This window comes from Hypanus sabinus, chromosome 1 (genome assembly GCF_030144855.1).
Source record: "Hypanus sabinus isolate sHypSab1 chromosome 1, sHypSab1.hap1, whole genome shotgun sequence".
Taxonomy (NCBI): domain Eukaryota; kingdom Metazoa; phylum Chordata; class Chondrichthyes; order Myliobatiformes; family Dasyatidae; genus Hypanus; species Hypanus sabinus.
Window position 1 is genome coordinate 96,088,053 of NC_082706.1, and position 19,451 is coordinate 96,107,503.

At 38.0% G+C, this 19,451-nt stretch overlaps 1 protein-coding gene across 5 annotated transcripts in view; it reads left to right on the forward strand.

The window, feature by feature from the left end:
• LOC132395618 (solute carrier family 66 member 2) overlaps positions 1–19,451 on the forward strand; it is a 70,738-nt gene that overhangs the window by 19,067 nt on the left and 32,220 nt on the right. For 4 of the 5 annotated variants that reach the window (XM_059972501.1, XM_059972493.1, XM_059972510.1 and 1 more), the window contains one exon: positions 17,414–17,630. In XM_059972501.1, the coding sequence (XP_059828484.1) occupies positions 17,414–17,630 (217 nt within the window). Of the gene's footprint in view, positions 1–97; positions 104–1,934; positions 1,980–17,413; positions 17,631–19,451 lie in introns of all 5 variants that reach the window. The other variant, XM_059972515.1, reaches the window with a different exon arrangement.

Below are 19,451 nucleotides of genomic sequence, written 5' to 3' on the forward strand. Positions count from 1 at the left end.
ATAAATATGTGCTTTGCACCAGTTTTTATAATACTGCACCTAACTGCTAATTGTTTCCCAGGAGATTATTTTTTTATCACTGAGATTCCTTATTGAGCTACTGGCCCTTTGAGCCACATCGTCCAGCAACCCCTGACTCGTCACAGGATGATTTACAGTGACCGATTTGCACCAACTGGTACATCTTTGGACTGTGGAAGGAAACCGGAGCACCCAGAGGGAAACCATGCAGTCACGGGGAGAATGTACAAATTCCTTACAAGCAGCAGTGGGAATTGAACCCAGATCACCTGTACTGTAAAATGTTGTGCTGCCCCATTACACTACTGTACCGAAATTGTTTAGTACAACACTTTCTAAAAAGAAATGTAAGACTATCAGCATTCTGTTTAATGGCATTAACTTCCTCAGATTGAATCCTATTTGTCATAACATCTGGACAATATTCCAACTTGTAATGAGACAGATTTTTAAAAGGGAGGACTTGGAAGTACAGTTGAATGTTGAATGCTGAATGGTCTGTGTATCAAATGAGATTGATCCTAATTCGAATGTTAATGTGCAGAATCCAAGAAGAGGAGAATGGGGTGAAATGATCTAATATAATTTAATATTTTCCACTGGTGCTCTATCTTCTGGGGTCTCAGTGGTATACAATGTTTCTGTATGACTTCCATCCCATTATGTACCTAGAAGATGTTTTATTCTACCAATGGGCAATAGTACAATTTTGCCTGTCTTTGTTCTTAATGAACATAAGGACTTTTGGGATGTTGAATGATAATCGAGTCTGTTCTGAATCTTACAGAAGAAATTCTGTCTAACGCCTTTTGTGACACTGCAGTTTAACTTGCTTTGGACTAACGAACTTATCCTGTACAACTGAGCATTGTATCTAAAACATTGATCTGAAGGGAAATCCCAATATTAATGCTTATAGTGCAAGGAAAATACAAGTTTGATTTTCTAAATGGGTATTGCCTGTGAATGACCGGATGATGGCCTATATTTGTTGAATTGGCTAAATGCCCTTTGGGTATTTTATATGACTCAAGAATATTAACATTAATATTCTTTAATATCTGTTAATATTAAACAAAGGTGCGTCTGAATTTGTGGAAGATGGAAGTGGCTCTATTCACGTTGCTAAAATTTTAAATCCATGCTTTTAACTTAATGGTCTCATACAGTGCTGCTTTGTACTTTAGCAAAAGTACCTTAGATCTCTTTAAAGAAATAGTGCATTGTCTTAATAGAAAATTTTTATTTTTGTCCTGACTCTGTTAAAGATTGAGATTTGGCTTTATTTAAAGATTCACTTTATTTGTCACATGTACATTGAAACAACAGCATACAATGAAGTGTGCTGTTTGCACCAATGACCATGACAGTCTTAATATGTGTTGGGAAGCATCCTACAAGTGGCATCATGCTTACAGCAGCAACATAGCATGCCCACAACATACTAAGCTATACAACTTTGGAATTTGGGAGGAAGCTGGAGCACCTGGTGGAAACCCATGTAGTCACAGGAGAGTGTACAAACTCCTTACAGACAGCAGCATGAATAGAACCCTGATCGCTAGCACTGTAAAGCTGTACACTAACCACCATGCTGCAATGTTAAACATCTTAGCTGCTTACTCTGTTTTTGGTAGAATAACACATTATAGGAGCCATATCATGAAAACTCAACAATTAAAGCCAATTACAGATTTAAAGAGGGGAAATAATAACTCCTAGTCTTGAAGAAGGACATGGGTGATGGAGAAAGCAGGGGCTGATAAGATTAACATGCAAACATTCTTTACTAATCTCTCTGCTTTGCCAACAAAGTAGCACTGTGCACTGGTTGCTGTAAAATGCTGGGCTGAATCAAAATCAACTTGCTTCTTGTTCTTTTTTTCTTTTGGGCTATTGATCTAACATATCAGACTGTAAAGATGAAGAAATCAAAACTCCTAGGAAGTTCTTTCTGGGTATGTATACATGCATGTAGCATGCAATAATCTAAGCTTCTTTCCATAGTCTCACTCTGATGCTTGCCTTTTTCCAGTTAATTTTTTCTTCTATTCAATGCCTGTTTATTTTGGTGTGGTGTACAGTGTCTTTTCATTGTAAGAGAGGAGTGTTTGCACATGTTGACATAAAATGGGAGAGATTGAATAATTGTGAGCATATCATATCCTTGTATATATTTATCATTTTATGAAGGAATATTGAACATGTAAGTGTACAACTTCAATCTATAAAAGATTTGCGCATTTCAAGGCTTTAATTTATTGCGAATATTAAGAAAGATAGCTATCTTCACGCAGTCTCAGCCAAAACTGATAACTGTGTTGAGAATAAAAGGCTGAATTATTTTCACTTCTGGGAATAAGTAGCAAGTAAGTCTTTTAATTAACATTAACATAGTATGAGAGTTCCTAATAGTGTGACAGTACTTTAGCTGTGCAGAGCTAATTAATATTTGAAATCTTTAAACTTTTACAATTGTAGCTCCAAAGAAGTATTCACATGGCTGTATGTGAACCATCCTGTGTAAGCGGGCTCATGTTTAGTTAGTGAGGAAAGCAGGTTTGTACCTTTGCGTTTGATCGTGACCATTTACAAAGGTGGAGTCTGCTCAGCCTTTAATCCTGCGTTGGTGCTTAGGCTGGTTTTACATGCTGGTTATTCAGAACATATTTTGTGATCAACTCAGCCAAGATGTTAGTATTAGTTTATTATTATTGCTATTATAACATGCACTGAAATACAGTTCTGCATGCAGACAGATCATGAGGTAGTAAAGAGAAAACAATGCAGAATATAGTGTTGAAGTTAGAGAGAAAATGCAGTGCAGGTAGATAGATAAAGTACAAAGGTCAAAATGTAGTAGGTAGGAGTTCAGTAGTTCCTTTTTGTAAGTGTATGAGAGGTCCGTTCAAGAGTCTTGATAACAGTGGGACAGAAGCTGTTGAGTCATCCAATCCTGATATTTTATGTAAATAGAATGATTAATGCAAAGAATATAATTCCGTTAGTCTCAGTATTATCTATACCATTTAAAAGCATAAGATTTAATCATGGTACAATGCACAGCAAATGCATATTCTCACTTGTAGGAGTTTAGGAAGAATTATTAATGGATTTTGCCTTTCAGATGTGGAATTGTTGTGTTCTGTGCCACATTAGCTAAAATACATTAGTCTTGCCTAGTTTAAATATAACCGGGTAGTTATATAATACAGATGTTTTATTCTATTTGATAAATTACAATGATTTAGTTTTTTTTCTCTGATATCATGGCTTTTTAAAAGTAAGAGGTAATGAGGTTTTGGTCCTGTAGGTGTCAGTGTTTGATAGTGATTACAATAAATTGTAAGATGTTGTATAACTTTCAAACCGGTACAGCAAATATGAACACTGGCAATGAAAACTCATCAGTTTAGATGAATAAATATCTAACATTATTTTGAGTAATTTTTCAGAAAAGATGTACTGTACTACTTACAGCTGAAGTGGTTTGAATTTAAAACTAAACACAGTGCTTCAAATGACAAAGATCACTGACCTAGGTACTGGTATACAGCTAGTAACTTCATGATTTTGCAGTTCTGTGTATTGGCCCTTGCAGCATGGGACACATTCTTTCACAACTTTAGAGGAGAAATGAGAAGAAACTAAACTGAACAGAACTTTCAAGGTAAATTGCTGCGTTCACTTTTATAGCTTTTCCATTTAAAAAATATCTTTGCAGATATTTCAGTTAGTCCCAACTAATGGTGTTTTGCCATGCAATATCTTAGACATTGAGTGCCATTCCTACCCTTTTTGCTGCCCTCCTGAGTTCCAGTTGTACTGTAAACTGTCACATGCAGCATGCAGTACTTCACTTTTTTTAAATGTATATAATTCTAAGGATTCATGACTTTCAGATACTACTAAGATCTGAAAATTGGCAGGTAGGAAGCAGGCAGATTTTTGGGCAAAGAGAAATACAGGGGTGCTAGAAAGTTAGTATACCCTGTAGAATTTTCTTTATTTCTGCATAATTATGACCTAAATGTGATCAGGCAAGTCCTAAAGCTAGATAAAGAGAATCCAATTAAATAAATAACACAAAAACATTATACTTGTTCATTTATTTATTTATTTATTTATTGAGAAAAATGATCTAATATTACATGTATTTGTTGGAAAAAGTATGTGACCCTTTGCTTTCAGTAACTGCTGTGACCCACTTGTATAGTAGTAACTTTAATCAAATGTTTTTGGCAACTGTTGATCAGTCCTGTACGTTGGCTTGGAAGAATTTTAGGTGATTTTTTTTCCTTACAAAACTTCTTCCCTGGGATGTTGGTGGGCTTCCTGGCATGAGCTGCTTGCTTCAGGTCCTTTCACAACATTTCTATAGGATTACGGTCAGGATTTTGACTCGGCCATTCCAAAACACAATTTTTCTTCTTTTTAAATCATTCTCTTGTCTTCCGGATCATTGTCTTGTTGCATTATCCAACTTCTATTATGCTTCAGGTGATGGACTGCTTCCCTGACATTCTCTTGTAAAATGTCTTGATGTAATTTTGAATTCATTATGCCCTCAATGATTGCAAGCTGTTCAGGCCCTGAGGCAGCAAAATAGTGCCAAACCACGATGCTCTTTTCACCACACTTCATAGTTAGGATGAGGTTTTGGTGTTGATGTGCAGTTCCCTTTTTCCCACAAACATAACAATGTGCATTGCTTCCCAAAAGTTCAACTTTTTCTCATCTATCTACAGAACTTTGTCTCAGAAGTGCTATAGAGCATCCAGATAGTCTTTTGCAAACTTGAGATGTGCAGCAATTGTTTGTTTTTTGTTTTGGAGAGCAGTGGTGTCCTTCCATGAGCACTATTCTTGTTTAGTATTTTTCTTATAGTGGACATATGAACAGAGACTTTAGCAAGTTTCTGAGATTTCTACGGGTCTTTTGCTGTTACCCTTAGGCACTTTTTCACCTCTTTCAGCATTGCACCTTGTGTTTTGGAGTGATCTTTGCAGGGCACACAATCCATGACTCTTACTGTGGACTGCTGAACACTCAGGTCTTTAGAAATGCTTTTGTAGGCTTTTCCAGCTTTATACATCTCTACTGTTCTTTTTCTAAGGTTCTATGAAGTTATTTTGATTGAGACATGGTGCATGTACAGATCTTTCTTGAAAAGAGCAGGCTGTATCAGTAACCTGACTTTGTATGTCTTTTTTTATATAGGGCAGGCACCTCTACAACCCATGCCTCCAATCTCATCTCATTGATTGGAACACTCAACTTTAAATAACTTTTGTAGAAGGTATTCTCAGAGGTTCATATACCTTTTCCAACAAATACATGTAATATTGGATAATTTTTCTCAATAAATAAATGAACAAGTATAATGTTTTGTATTATTTGTTTAATTGAGTTCTCTTTGTTTATTTTTAGGACTTGCATGAAGATCTGATCACATTTTTGGTTATATTTTTGCAGAAATAGAGAAAATTTGACATGGTTCACTAACTTAATAGCAACACTGTAAGTTGTTTATACCTGCAGGGATTGGCTCCTGTTCAAATGAAAGTAAAAGGTCTTTGCTTGAGATCCTCCTTGTCATAACGTAATAAACACTGCTTAGGAAAAAAGAGTTTAGTAGTATGCAGTTGGATGATAGTGTTGCATATATTAATCAAAAAATTTAGTCGTTTGGTACAAAATCTGGCTCTTTTGTGTCAGCCATTTTTAACACTGAAGCTGCAGTCATATAATTTTCTACTGTCCCTGCATCCACTTCAGCTCCTCACAGCTTGTACCACCAACCTTTACACTTGGTCACCAGTTAACCTGTGAAGAGAGAATCAGAGGTAACATTTTTGACTTGTGGGCCACAAAGGGTTCTAAAATTTGACAGGGGGGCCGGACCAGGAGCAGATGGACGGAGTGTTTTGGTAATACACCTCATAAGAGAAAATAAAATATCATGGGATATGTAGAAAACATGTGCTTTAATTTCAATTGAAAAAGAACAAATGCATTACAACAAAATATCTGTCTTTGAAGTCCCATGGTATTTAGCTATTTATTGAAATGACTTTTAAAACACTGAAAATTAAATGAATAAAATACAGCTTTTTTTAATAGTAACAGTTATTATTTTAAAGCACTGAAAATTCTGTTATCCTTCAAGATATTATCATCATCACTCTCCTCCTGACTGTCTTTATTTCAAAAACGGTAGGAGATGCAAGTCTACTTGTCCTGCTCCTTCTTATTCAGTTGTCCCCTGTGCCAAAACTCAACAACGACCAGCACAAGGACAGAACAGTGACAGCGCAATAGTATGCGGAGCGTGTTATTTGATCTGGAGCGCATTTTTTTTGAGAACGTACATGCACCTGCACACTACTCATGTCCATCACTTAACAGAAATGACATGTAACATGTAAGGCTTATTGAAAAAAATATTTTCAAATGCATTTTTTACATAACACAATGAAGAAACTTATTTTTAATTTCAGTGGGAACAGTGTTGTTGGTCTCCCTTTTTAGCCAGCGCATCAAAGTCTGGATTTAGTTTTGTTGTGGCGATTCTCAGGATGGATCTGAGGTGTTGGTCAGTTAACTTGAATCTGTGGCTGGCTTTGTTGATGTTCATGACGCTGAACGCCTGTTCACACAAATAGGTCGAGCCGAACAAAGAGTAAAGTGCAAATGTGGAGTAATACGCTGCACCGCAACAAAGGTCAATGTATATAGAGTGCGTCATCTATTGGGAAAACGCCAGAATTGCGGGGAAAAGACGTTAACAAGGTTTATTAATATAATTTCATCAAGTTCTGCGGGCCGGATTAAAAAGCTTAACGGGCCGCACATGGCCCCCGGGCCGTAGTTTGCCCATGCCTGCACTAGAAGATTTGGTGCAAGGCTATTATCACATTGAAATTGAGTACAAAAATCAAATTCTTTCAAAACTAATATTGTCTTTGTGATAAAATGCACGAGAGAGAGAGAGTTACTGCATTTTAATCATAGCTGAGGGAGATGAATGATGAGCGAGAGAGAAAACATCTTGCTGGAACTCGACAGTTGTTGGAAATGAAAAATACAAGAATGCTGAAGATACTAATTAGATTAGTTAACATCGGTAAGAGAGGAAAAGCTGATCTAATGGTTACAGATGAACAATCTTGTTTCAGAACTTACCAGTTCTGACATAAGGAGAAAAAGCTGGTTATCTGAAATTGTTCAGTTTAGTTTTGAGTCCCAACTGCTATGGTGTGCTGAACAAGCTGAAGTGCTATTTTTTGAGTTTTCATTGGGTTTCATTGAAACATCATAGAATGTGCAAGGTAGAGAGCAGTGGGGTGGAAAATTAAAGTGATTGGAAGCTGGGATTACTCTTCTGGACAGATAGAACTGTTCTGTGCTTTTTGTTTTAGAGGAGACTACTTTGTTGAGTACAAAAGGCTAAATTGGAAGAACACCATATTAATCGTCACTTCACCAAGAAGAACTTCATGAGTTCCTGGGTGGTGGTGGGGAAAGGGGTAAAAGGGCAGGAGTTGCATGGGAATGTGCTGTGAGAAGACCAGGGAGTTGGAGTGGCTGTGGTCAGGTGAGGAGAAGGTGTGTATAGAACATAGAACAATACAGCATAGTACAGGCCCTTCGGCCCACAATGTTGCGCCGACTCTTAATCCCTGCCTCCCATGTAACCCCCCACCTTAAATTCCTCCATATACCATATGTTGGAAGAATTTACTTTGAAGGCAGCAAAAATCATGGAGGATGATCCATTGCATATGGACAGTGGAAAGTGCAAACCGTATCCTTGCTGGGAGGAGAAGGGGAGAACAGAAGTACGTAGTGTAGAGGAGGCCATTGTTAAAAATGAAAGAAAAAAATGGCAGCATGCTTGAATGCAGCGGTGCCTCTGGCTCTAACCAAAGGTGTAATTGTTAGTCCTTCGCATCATTTTCACGATCGCAAGGCACTGTTGGTTATTAGGAACACCAAGTACTGCAGGTCTTGCCCACTGGTGAGTTGCTGAATAGGAGTGGAGCTGCTTCAACGGGAACTCGGTGTGCAATCTAAAGGACAGTGCAAGACGCTTTTATTGTGATTGCAAGACCCTGTTGGACATTAGCAATGTAGAACATTGTGAGTCCAATTCACTATTTAATTGGTGAGACGGACAGTGTTTACCAATTGGGCCACCAGTGGCGGCTTTGGTTGTATTGTGGAGCAGGTCCTTGTGCCTCAGGGTCACCTGTTGCGGCTGCTGAGGAAGGAGACACGAGTTGACTGTGCCGCTGAGTTCCACGCTGGGTTGGCAGCTGGCCCTTACCATCAGTGCTACCACCGGTGTTTGTTCAATGAAAGACAAGCTGGGTTGCGTTCATCTGCAGCTGTACTGTGTGATATTAGGAACTGCTATGGGCTGTTCTTGCAGAAACGTGGCTCCAAGGCAATATACATGCACCATTAATCTACAGGCCTTGAAGCTCAAACTTGGGCTATATTATTATTTTTTTATAATTGTCTGCTTCCATAATTATATGTGATACATGTGCTGGTGGTTCTGCATTTTGCACCTTGGCCCCGTGAGGAATACTGTTCGGGCTCTGTGTGTGGTTAAATGACAATTAAACTTAGGCTTGAACTTTAAATTGAAATACATTTCAGAAGCATTGGTGTGAAAAATGCTTATTTAATAGAACTGGAAAACCTTAGAGAATGGACTGAAGCTGGATGGGGGGAGGTAGTAGAATCAAGGTACCTGTGGGAGTTTTTGGGCTTCTGATTCATATTTGTTCCTGAGATAGAAATGGAGTTGGAGAAGAAAGGGAAGAGTGAAGTCACAAATGGAGCATGTAAACGTGAAAACAGTGGAATTTGGCAGCAGTCATAACGAAATGCTTGAACTGTGTATGATACCTACAATAAAGTCATAGTCACAATGACAGAACTATTGGACTGTCTAAATCACATGTGGTTCATTAATGTCCTTTAGCATCGTTAGTCAGTTGGACCTGTGTATATACATGTCACATCTATCTGGTTGACTCTGAAGTGGCCTGGTAATTCATTCCTATTCAAGTGGAATAAGCAATGTCTTCATTTAACAGTGATGCCCCAATCTAGGAAAATCAATTTAAAGAAAACCCCACAATTATTTTTAAAAAACACTTTGAATTAACATTGCTAACATAGACAGGGAGAGAAATATATTGGAGAGAAACAGTTTGCATAAGAAATCAGTAAGGGTTAAGCATATCAACATAAATGGTGCGAATTCAAACTTTGTCTCTAAATTCATGAAGGTGTCCTTATATTACTGCAAATGTTTATATTGGATTCTAGGTTCATTGTCATCAAAAGCACAAAGCAAAATTTAGTCGGTGTGTGGCAGTGATTTGGAAACTCAGAGGGATTTGTACTTCAGATGGTTACCTGTTTGAAAGGAGAGTCATATCTATAACTCTGGGAGATCTGGTTGAGGCCAGTCAAAGCAGATGCTAATCTTGTAATGTTGTTGCAGAGAATAGACATTAAATTAGTGAAATTTGTATAAGAAGCTTTTGGGCTTGACTGTGTGCCTAGCACCAAAGCAACGTCGTTACTGCTGGATTCTTGGCTTCCTGCAAAAATCTTGTGTTCACTGTAGCAAATTTTTTTTCCCCAGATTTTGAGATTGTGATCAGGCACAATCATTTCAACGGAACTGTTGGCATGCAGTAGCAGTCATGACTTCTTATAGGTGGAACAGCCAATCCCATTGACAAATTCTCTAAATGTTCCAAAAAGAAATAAAGAAATTATTAATTAAATTATCTATTTCAAAGAGCAATAAATATTAGATTTTGTGTTGCTTCCTAATGTGAGTGCAAGCTTAATGTGCTTGCACTCCAAAAAAAAATCGAAGTTTGCTTTATAGACTCAATGCTAGCTTAATGTGCAGAACCATTGAACAGATAGAAAATAAGTATGATTAAGATAGAAGCTAAAATTTTTCAAAGACAAAAAACTAAATCAAATCCAATTTGTGGAAATATTGACATTTGAATCCATAAAAATATTAATAAAATTACACAGCTGACTGTGCCTAGCTGTGCTACAGTACTGTAGATTGCATTAGCAGTGTTCTATGTGGGTGTAAAGTTGGAAGCTCCAAAGCTGCTTTTCAAATAGACTTGATTGTTCTGTATTGTGGAGTATACCTCCTCTGGGATAATGATCTAAAAGTGCAAGTGTATCTGCACCCTGTAGGCTGCAGTAGTGACTGGCTTCATTGCTGGGGAATCATTTTTATGAACTTGAATTCTGAATGTTATTTGATTATTTTTATTATTTGCACAATTCTGTTTTTTTCCCTCTGCAGATTGGGTGGTTGTTTTTTTTTTAAATGGGTTCTATTGGGTTTGTGGCTGCCTATAAGGAGACTAATCTCAAGGTTGTATACTTTGAACTTTTGAGTCATTGAATATATTCAAGGGTATGATGGATGGTTTTTGGTTAACTAAGGAGTCAGGGGCTGTAGGAATTGGACAGGGAAATGAAACTGAGAATAGGTTTTTTAATTTCCTGGCTTAGGTATCTTCTTATATCTAAGTCACCAGCAATTTAATGTGCTTGATTATTGTATGTCAACTTGATTTGGCACTTTCAAATATCTATGAACAAATATCACCAAGTGACTGGTTTTGTACTCTTTCATATATTATATACATTTTATTTGTCCAACCGTATGTATCCTATAAAATGTTCAAATTGTGAAACTTGTTGGGCCCAGTGGCCTGTTTCAGTGCAGTACAAGCTAACTTTTTAACAGACTCTTATATTTTTATTATTCTATCTCTAATTTGCGGCTTTTCACTGTGGGTACATTCATCAAGTTTTGCATCTTTGAAAAATGGGATATTGTTCTTTCACTTCTTTCAGAAGTTTAGTTTCACGGGCCACGTAGCAGTTTTTGTTTTTTCTCTCTCTCTCCCTTTTTTGTGTCCCTCACCCATTGAACATTGTCTTGTACAAAATTACTTATTTTAAGGTCAAAATTACTGACCTTACTGCTTATAAGGTCAGCTCACAAAGTGGCAATGACCCATTACTTCTGAATGAGCTCCATGCCTTTTATGCACTCTTTGACAGGGAGAACTGTGATATACCCATACAAGCCTCCACATCACTGGATGGTCCTGTAATCTTTCTTTCTGCTCATATCCAGGCATTCTTTAAAAGAGTGAATTCATAAAAGGCATCTGGTCCAGACAGATGCACTAGTGAAATTTAAGAGACTACTAGACAGGTATATGTAGGAATTTAAGGTGGGTTATATGGGTGGCAGGGTTTAAGGGTCAGCACAACATTGTGGGCCGAAGGGCCTGTACTGTGCTGTATTGTTCTATGTTCTACGTTAATGTATCAGCGACACATTCTTCCCAACCTTTTGTGGACTCTACAGGAACCACTGCCTTGTGAAGGCAATGTTCATCATTGTGCCATCTTCTCACAGCCGCCATCATGCATGAAGCACAGAAGCTGAAAGTCCCATAGTACCGGGTTCAAGAACAGCTATATGCCTTCAACCATTCAATTTTTGAACCAACATGCAAAACCTTAATCATTCTTTTTAGCAATGCTGTGAACACTTTGTCCATTTAGACTAAAATTGATACTTTAAATTTTTTTTAGTAAGCACTGTTTAGTCCATCTGCTGTTCATTCTTCACTCTCCAAGCAAAGAAAATATGCTCAGTGACCAATTTAGTAGGTACGTGCATATATACCTGCTCATCAATACAAACATTTAATCAAACAATCATGTGGCAGCAACTCTATGCTTAAGAGCATAGTGACAAGGTGAAGAGGTTCAGTTGTTGTTCAGGCCAAACATCAAAATGGGAAGAAATGTGATCTAAGTGACTTTGATCGTGGAATGATGTTGGTACCAGACGAGGTGGTGTGAGTATTTCAGAAACCATGGACCTCTTGGGATTTCCACTCATGAGTCCCTGGACCAGGGGTTCCCAATTATTTTTGTGCCGTGGACCAGTGCCATTAAGCAAGGTGTCTGGGAACCGCTGCTCTAGAGTCTACACAGAATGGTGCAAAAACAGGAGAAATATCCAGGGAGTGGCAATTCTGTGGACAAAATGCCTTGTTAATGAGAGAGGTCGGAGGATATTGTCCAGACTGGTTCCAGCTGACAGGAAGGCAACAGTAACTCGCGTTATACCAGTGGTTTGCAGACGAGCATCTCTGAACACAGAAACACGTCAAACCTTGAAATTGATGGGCTATATCAGCAGAAGGCCATGAACTTGCAGCATGTAGGTTGTTGCATACGTACCATACTTTGTTACTTTGCACAATGCATATAAATGTAAACTTTGACAGTTTTATAGGAATAATTTTTTTTGTTTATAGAATTATTACAGATTTGTTACACTTGGGCATCATTTAGCCCATCAAATTTTGTAATGCAATGTGGATCCAATCAAGGAGAATACTTTTCTCTGTAGATATAAAGATTTAAAAAATATATTTAAAACTCGTGAAAATGTATCTCTCTGTCAAGGGAGGAACAAGCTTTAAGTATAGTTTAGGTGCTGGCCTGTAGCACAAACTACCAAGAATAATTGGTACATATGAGACCGAGAAACTAAGAGTTCTCTCATTAGTTTTGCTATGAGAACTTTTGACAGGATGTTGCTCAGTAACTTTTAACTTGTCTATATAAGACCCGGACAGTCATGTAAAACCTAAAATTACGTAATGAGGGGAAAAGATCCAGAAGCGTTGTCAGTAAATCAGTTTGTTGTTTAAGCTGGAAAAAAAGTAAACCAAGACGTAAAGTACCATTTCAATTACCATTATCAAGGGTTCAAAAAGGGTTTAATGTTCAAGAATTTTCTTTTAAAAGTTATTTTCTTTTCCCTGTGGCTAAGTGTTTGATTCTACTTTAGTTTCTTCCTGATGAGGTTGCTGTTTAGCACTGAGGTTATGGGCAAGAATGTATATCTTTTTTTAAAAAAAAAATTTAGCAATATCCTCAAACATTAGGGCAGCAGGTCACTTGTAAACAATATTACCTTTTGCAGTTTGAAAATGAAATCAACATTGTACTTGGTTGGGGAGATATTTCTAATAATACTTACTATATTTCTTTAAATTGGTTCTAATAAGTTGTGTAGGATGAGTGGAAGGTTAAAAATTGGGAATGGCAATGGCACCATGGGAGGTCACTGGATCAGAGAAGAATAGTTTGGGATATTGTCTTAATGACAGTAACCTAGGGCACAGAATTTTTTCTGAGCCACAAAACACACAGTGAAACATCAGGTTTTGTACATTATATGTGCAACCCCCACCCCACCTCCCGGCATTATTCTATTGCACATGAAGCCCAGGGATCATGTGAAATTAAAATGGGTAACGAGAGAACTAGAAAATGACAGGTATGGTTGTAGTGTAACTGAGGGAAGCCAAGGGAAGTTCAGATCTTGTTGGCATTAGGTTAAGATAATGATGGCTGCATTTGAGCATTTGTGAAGGAATATGGTATCACTGACATGACCATGTAGGTTGTACACAGGGCATTGGGTGCACAGAATGAGCTTCCAGTGGAAACTGTAGAGCTAGGTACAATGGCCTTAAAAAAAAAACATTTTCACGAGTACATGGGCCAAATGCAGGTAAATTGGATATTGGATTAGATCAGATAGGTACCTTTATTGGCATGGACAAGTTGGTCCAATGGGCCTTTTTCCATGATGCATAACTCTGATGTCAGGGCTTTGAAGATGCCAGTCATCCTTGGGTCCAGTATTGAGTTTGAAAGGCATTCACATGGAGTGTGCTTTGAGTTAGGTGTGTGCCTGCGAGGGGCAAGTTCAAAATCTAAAAAGATCATACCTATGTGAGAGTCCACATGTTGGCCTCAGCAACAATGAAGCAAATCAGTCTGGTTCCCTTTGTATAGCAATGCACAGCAGAACTTCGGGGCCAAGGGCAATGTTTTCGTGCACAGTGCTGATCGCATACTTGGGCATGGATACAAAACCTGCTCTGAAAGGTGAAATGTAACCTTTTAACTGGGAAGGCTGAAGTACGATAATAAAAGATAATGTCAAATTTGTCAGTCTTGGTCAGATCCTATCAACGTTCAGTTCCACATGACAAGATTCAAGAGAACTGTTGTGGATATTTTTAAATTCATTTTAAAGGATGTGGGCTTTGTATACAAGGCCATTATTTATTTCCTACCCCAAAGTTCTGGATAGTAAGTTCACATCTTGAGTCACCATTATACTCCTTATAAAGGTGATTTTTCGCCCCCCCCCCCCCCCCCCAGTGCTTTTGGGTTAGAACTTCCAGGATATAGTTCCATTGATGAAAGAGCAACAATGTGTGTTTCCAAGTTTTAAGATAATTTATGACCTAAGATGACCTGCAAGTGTGTCTGCTGCTCTTGCCGTTGACGGTAGAGGTCAGGTTCATTTTGTCGGTAGTTCCGAAGGGCTGGAGGGTTAGGGTAGTGGATGGAATGCCTACAGGGCAGACTGTTTTGTTTCTGTATGTTGATCAGTTTTATTCAGTGTTGGTGTTGGGCTTGTTCAGGAATGTGGAGAGTATACAAACACGCCTGATTTGTGCCTTGTAGAAAGATTATGGGTTGTATAAAGTGGGTTAGTAACTGCACAACATTGTTCTTTGACCTGCTCTTGTAGCCAATATATTTATGGAGCCGGGCCAGTAGAGGTTCTTGGTAGCGATAAGCAATTTTCCATATTGAATTTCTGTCATCAACAAACAATATATAATTACCTTGTGGTTCATCTTTTACACTACTTATTTTTGTAACCTACAGTAGTTTTTATGTCTTGCATTGTACTGGTGCCACGAAACAACATATTTCATGAACTTCGTATGTGAGTGATAGTAATCCTGATTCTGGATAGTTAGGATGGAGAACACATTTTTAATGTGTTTGACTATTGTAAAGGTTACAGACATGGGATTGACTATAAAAGGTTCTATACACTAGGTTTGCACTTTCCTGAAATTTGAAAGTGTGGGGTATTATTTAAGATGTAAAGGATATTTTGGGGATAGATACAGATTTAGATATATTCTGACATGTATTCTTGCATCAGGAGCATAAGAAAAAGATCATTGTTCTGAAGCAAATGTACAGATTTATTAGAATGAAGAACAGACATAGAAAGCCGAATCAGCCTGATTTCACTTCATGCAAAAAGTCTAAAGCTTATCTCCTATTTGCACCGTTTCACCCCACTCCTCATCACCACTATATTTGCTGATCTGAACTTCTCAAAACCGTTTAAGAATTTAAAATAGCAGATTTGCTCCATATCTGTAATCTTTTCAATGCTAAAAGCAATTTAAAAAAAATATAACTTGCAGTCTTCCTGAAATAGCTTTCTATGCATCTCTACCTTTCACCTGTCATTCGCTGTTTTACATTCGGCTGCGTAGATTCTAACCTTTGAGTTTCTCCCTAAACCTCTATCCTTCAACCCTGCTTAAAACTTGCTGAAGTTGATTAAGGTAGCAATTAACATTTTAACATCTCCTTGGGTTCCAATCAGTGAAGTACTTTAACATTTTGTTCCTACATTACTGGTGCTGTACATTAGTAATCTCTGGCTGAGAGTGCAAACGTAGTGTCAGATTAAGAATGCCTGTGGAGGTCTGGTGGCATCAGGATTTGTAATTGAAATTTTAAAAATAAATTTAATTTGAAAAAATTTTATCTACATGGTTTCCGGTTAATTGGGCCATTGGTTATTGGGCCACTTATTTGGAACAATTCTTAAAGAACAAAAACAAATCAAGAAAATAGCTGGAATTCCCTCTGTTTATTTGAGACACTGTGGCTTAATTGGGATGAGAGACTGTCGTTCACATGAATTTGTGTGATCATTAGAAACTAGTCCACTCTAAACACTGTTTAGAGTTTAGAGTTGATTTTGCTTGTGTTGTGTATCCATTAGAGCTGATGGATGCTGATTCAACAAGCAGTGATTTTTTTTCATATGATTTTAGAAAGAATTCTTGAGACCATTGCCATGAAAATATTTGACACTATCCAAAAATATTATCTTGCTGGATCAAATTAAAACCCATCTGCCTAACACCACTCATCATCAGCTGGTAGAGGTAACTGGAATCCAAAATCAACAATTGAGTGCTTAATACATCGGCAAGATAAACTATGAGGAGAATGGACATTATGTGAGGAACAACAGGGAACATCCCAAAAATGAAAGCATGAAGCATGCAGATGTTGCAGAGGTCCACAATCAGTGTTTTTTTTTATATATTGTAACTGGGCAATGTGTGAGTGCCATTGGACCAATGCTTATTTTTAAAAAAACAAAAGTCAAGAGGTACTGGCTAAGAAGCTGGATCATGAAGATTTTAAAGCAACAGCTGGTTGGGCGTCTCGATGGAAATGTAGGCACCACATTAAGTTCAAGAAAGCACACAGCAAGAATTTAGGGCAGATTATATTTACAATGCTGATGAAACAGGCCTCTTTTTTTCAAATCATGCCACGCCAAACATGTTTGCCCTTGGCTACAAACACATATCCACACTATCCAGTTCAAAGAAAGCAATGGATCACAGAACTGTGTGTTCAAATATGTCAGGAACTGATTGAAAAATTGGTTACTGGGAAAAGTGTTAAACCTCTGCTTTAAGGGGTAAAGAATGGATAGTTTACCAATCGAGTACTATGCCAGTGTACACTCTATGAATTCCTCTGTCGGTAACCGTTATGAACAAATACAGTTTTATAGTACTGTAGTAATATTGATAGTATTCTAATTTGTGTATTTCACTTAAATACATAATTTGTTACTCAATTAAATGGCAGTTTGCCTTTTTTTATATATACCTTTTTATCTATTTCCATGAAACTTTGTGTAATTTGGGCAGCTGGTTAATTGTGCCAAAATGTACTGGTCCCGATGATTCCCAGTTAACCGGAATCGTGTGTGTGTAATTTATAAGCTATTGTAATTGTTTTCTTTTTGTATTGTTGAAAACAACAAATTTCACAACATGCTCCAGTGATATTTAAGCTGATTCTGATTTTTTCCAAAGAAACTAGCAATTCGGATAGAAATTTTAGTGTCCTATGTACTGTGGAAGAAATATGAAAGTGGAAATAGGAGCTCATTTATCACTGCATATATAATGCCATTCCAGTAAACAGGAAAATGAATATAGTAGGATTTACAGTTTAAATCTATTATCTTCTCATGTAGCAATTGAATGTGACATGTTATAATGCTTATTTCATTGTGATATAATCTAAGACTATTAAAAGCCTAGAAATTTGTCAGGAACGTCTCTTAATATTTTTGTTTCTGCTTTAGATTTTGATCTACAGTACTTCTGGATGTGGAGCAGATTTATTGATTATATCCAATGCGTATTGGCTTTCACTGTTGTAGCTGCATATATAACCTACCTCCTTATTGATTCTTCGCTCTTTGTGGAAACTCTGGGTTTCTTTGCTGTCTTCACTGAAGCCATGCTGGGGACACCGCAGCTGTATCGTAACTATGAGAACAAATCCACTGAAGGAATGAGGTAAGAAGGCCTGTGTAATACTGATAACATTTTTGTGGGAAGAACAAGCTTCTATTTAATTGTATGTTTGACCTGTTGATTACAATTTTGAGAGGACTAAAAAGCATAATCATATTCAAGTTTTAGCAAGTTGGTGTTGAAGGACCGTTGAAGCCAATGATAGTGGAAAGCCAAATGTCGGTCAAGCCACCAGAAGACTTCTCCACTCTTTTGCATCTTCCTGAACTATGAAGCCTTGATTTTACACCACAGCTGATAGATTTCATCTCTAAAGCTGTAGCACTTAGTGCCACACTAAAATGTCAGCTTACGTTGTAGGTTTCAGTAGGTACATTTAATGTCAGAGTTGTATACAACATACATCCTGAAATTCTTTTTCTTCACAAACATCCACGAAATCAGAGGAGTGTCCCAAAGAATGAATGACAGTTAAACATTAGACCCGCACAGCTCCCCCCCCACGCATAAGCAGCAGCAACGCGACGAATACTCAAGCGTGCAGCAAAGCATCAATAAAGTCACAGACTTACAGTAACCCAAAGACTACTCGTTCACCCGGTAATTCGACATACTACAGGCTCTCTCTCTCCCCCTAATAAGGGAAATGAGGTGACCAGTTTCACAGCAAGAGGGGACACTTAACAAAACAACTCGCTGACTTATGATGTTAGAAGTCTGTTGCTTCGCTTTTTCCAAGTTCTGTGCCCAAAGAACTCGGGTCTCTGGGCATGCAGACAGCTCGCTGCTTTTGATCTTCCATGTACTCCCACGACACATCAGGCAGTGGCACCGACCTCAAGTCTGCCTGCCTCCAGAGCCACGAAAATCCGGCACCCTGAAGGCACGCTAGTCTTCCAGGCTGGCTGCTTTTTGACGTGCTAAGGAAGCATGTTCTTGGCACATCAAAAAGCGGCTGGTCATGAGGCCCTGAGAATGGGTCCCATTTCTGAAGTCTGCGTGTAACTTTAGGTTAGGGTCTTCAAAAGAACCCTGAAAAGGAAAAAAAATGAGATACTAAAGATAGGAATAGAGCTGTTTCCGAAGATGCAAGCAAAGGAGTCGCCGATAGGCACCATCGTCCTAAGCTTTCTCTCACATTTGCTTTGTATGGTTTTGGTCCTGGACTGGAAGTTGAGTACTTCAGGTGGCAAATGTGAGATCTCAAACAATATACAGAAGCAAATTTAAAGATGTAATTAATAATGCAGCATCCTGAAGCTAAGGCTGCTAATAGATAAAGTGACTGCATCCCTCAAAATATCTTTCTTTTATTTGAAATCTCTCTCATTAACTTAAACCAAGCTTTTCTTTTTAGGAACACGGAGTTGGGAACATGACAGAATAATTTGATTTCTTGACTCATTAAGAGTTGACCATAACAGCAGAATTATGACATTCGCTCATCAAGTCTGCTCCACCATTTGATCTTGGCTGATTTATTTTCCCTCTCAACCCCATGCTCCTGTCTTCTTCCCGTAACCTATGATACCCTTACCAATCAAGAATGTGTCAACCTCTGCTTTAAATATAGCCAATGAATTGGACTCCACAGAGTTCGTGGCACTGAATTCCACAGATTCACCACCTCTTGGCTAAAGAAATTCCTCCTCATTTCTGTTCTGAGGAGGAACATTAATCTATTCTGAGGCTGTACTGTCTGGTCCTAAGTTCTCCCAGTGCTCGAAACATCCCCTCCACATCCACTCTTATATACTCTTTTCAATATTCGATAGTTTTCATTGAGGAGCATCTGCCCCCAATCATTCTTCCAGAATCTAGCAAGTACAGACCCAGAGCCAAATACTCCTGATATGTTAACCC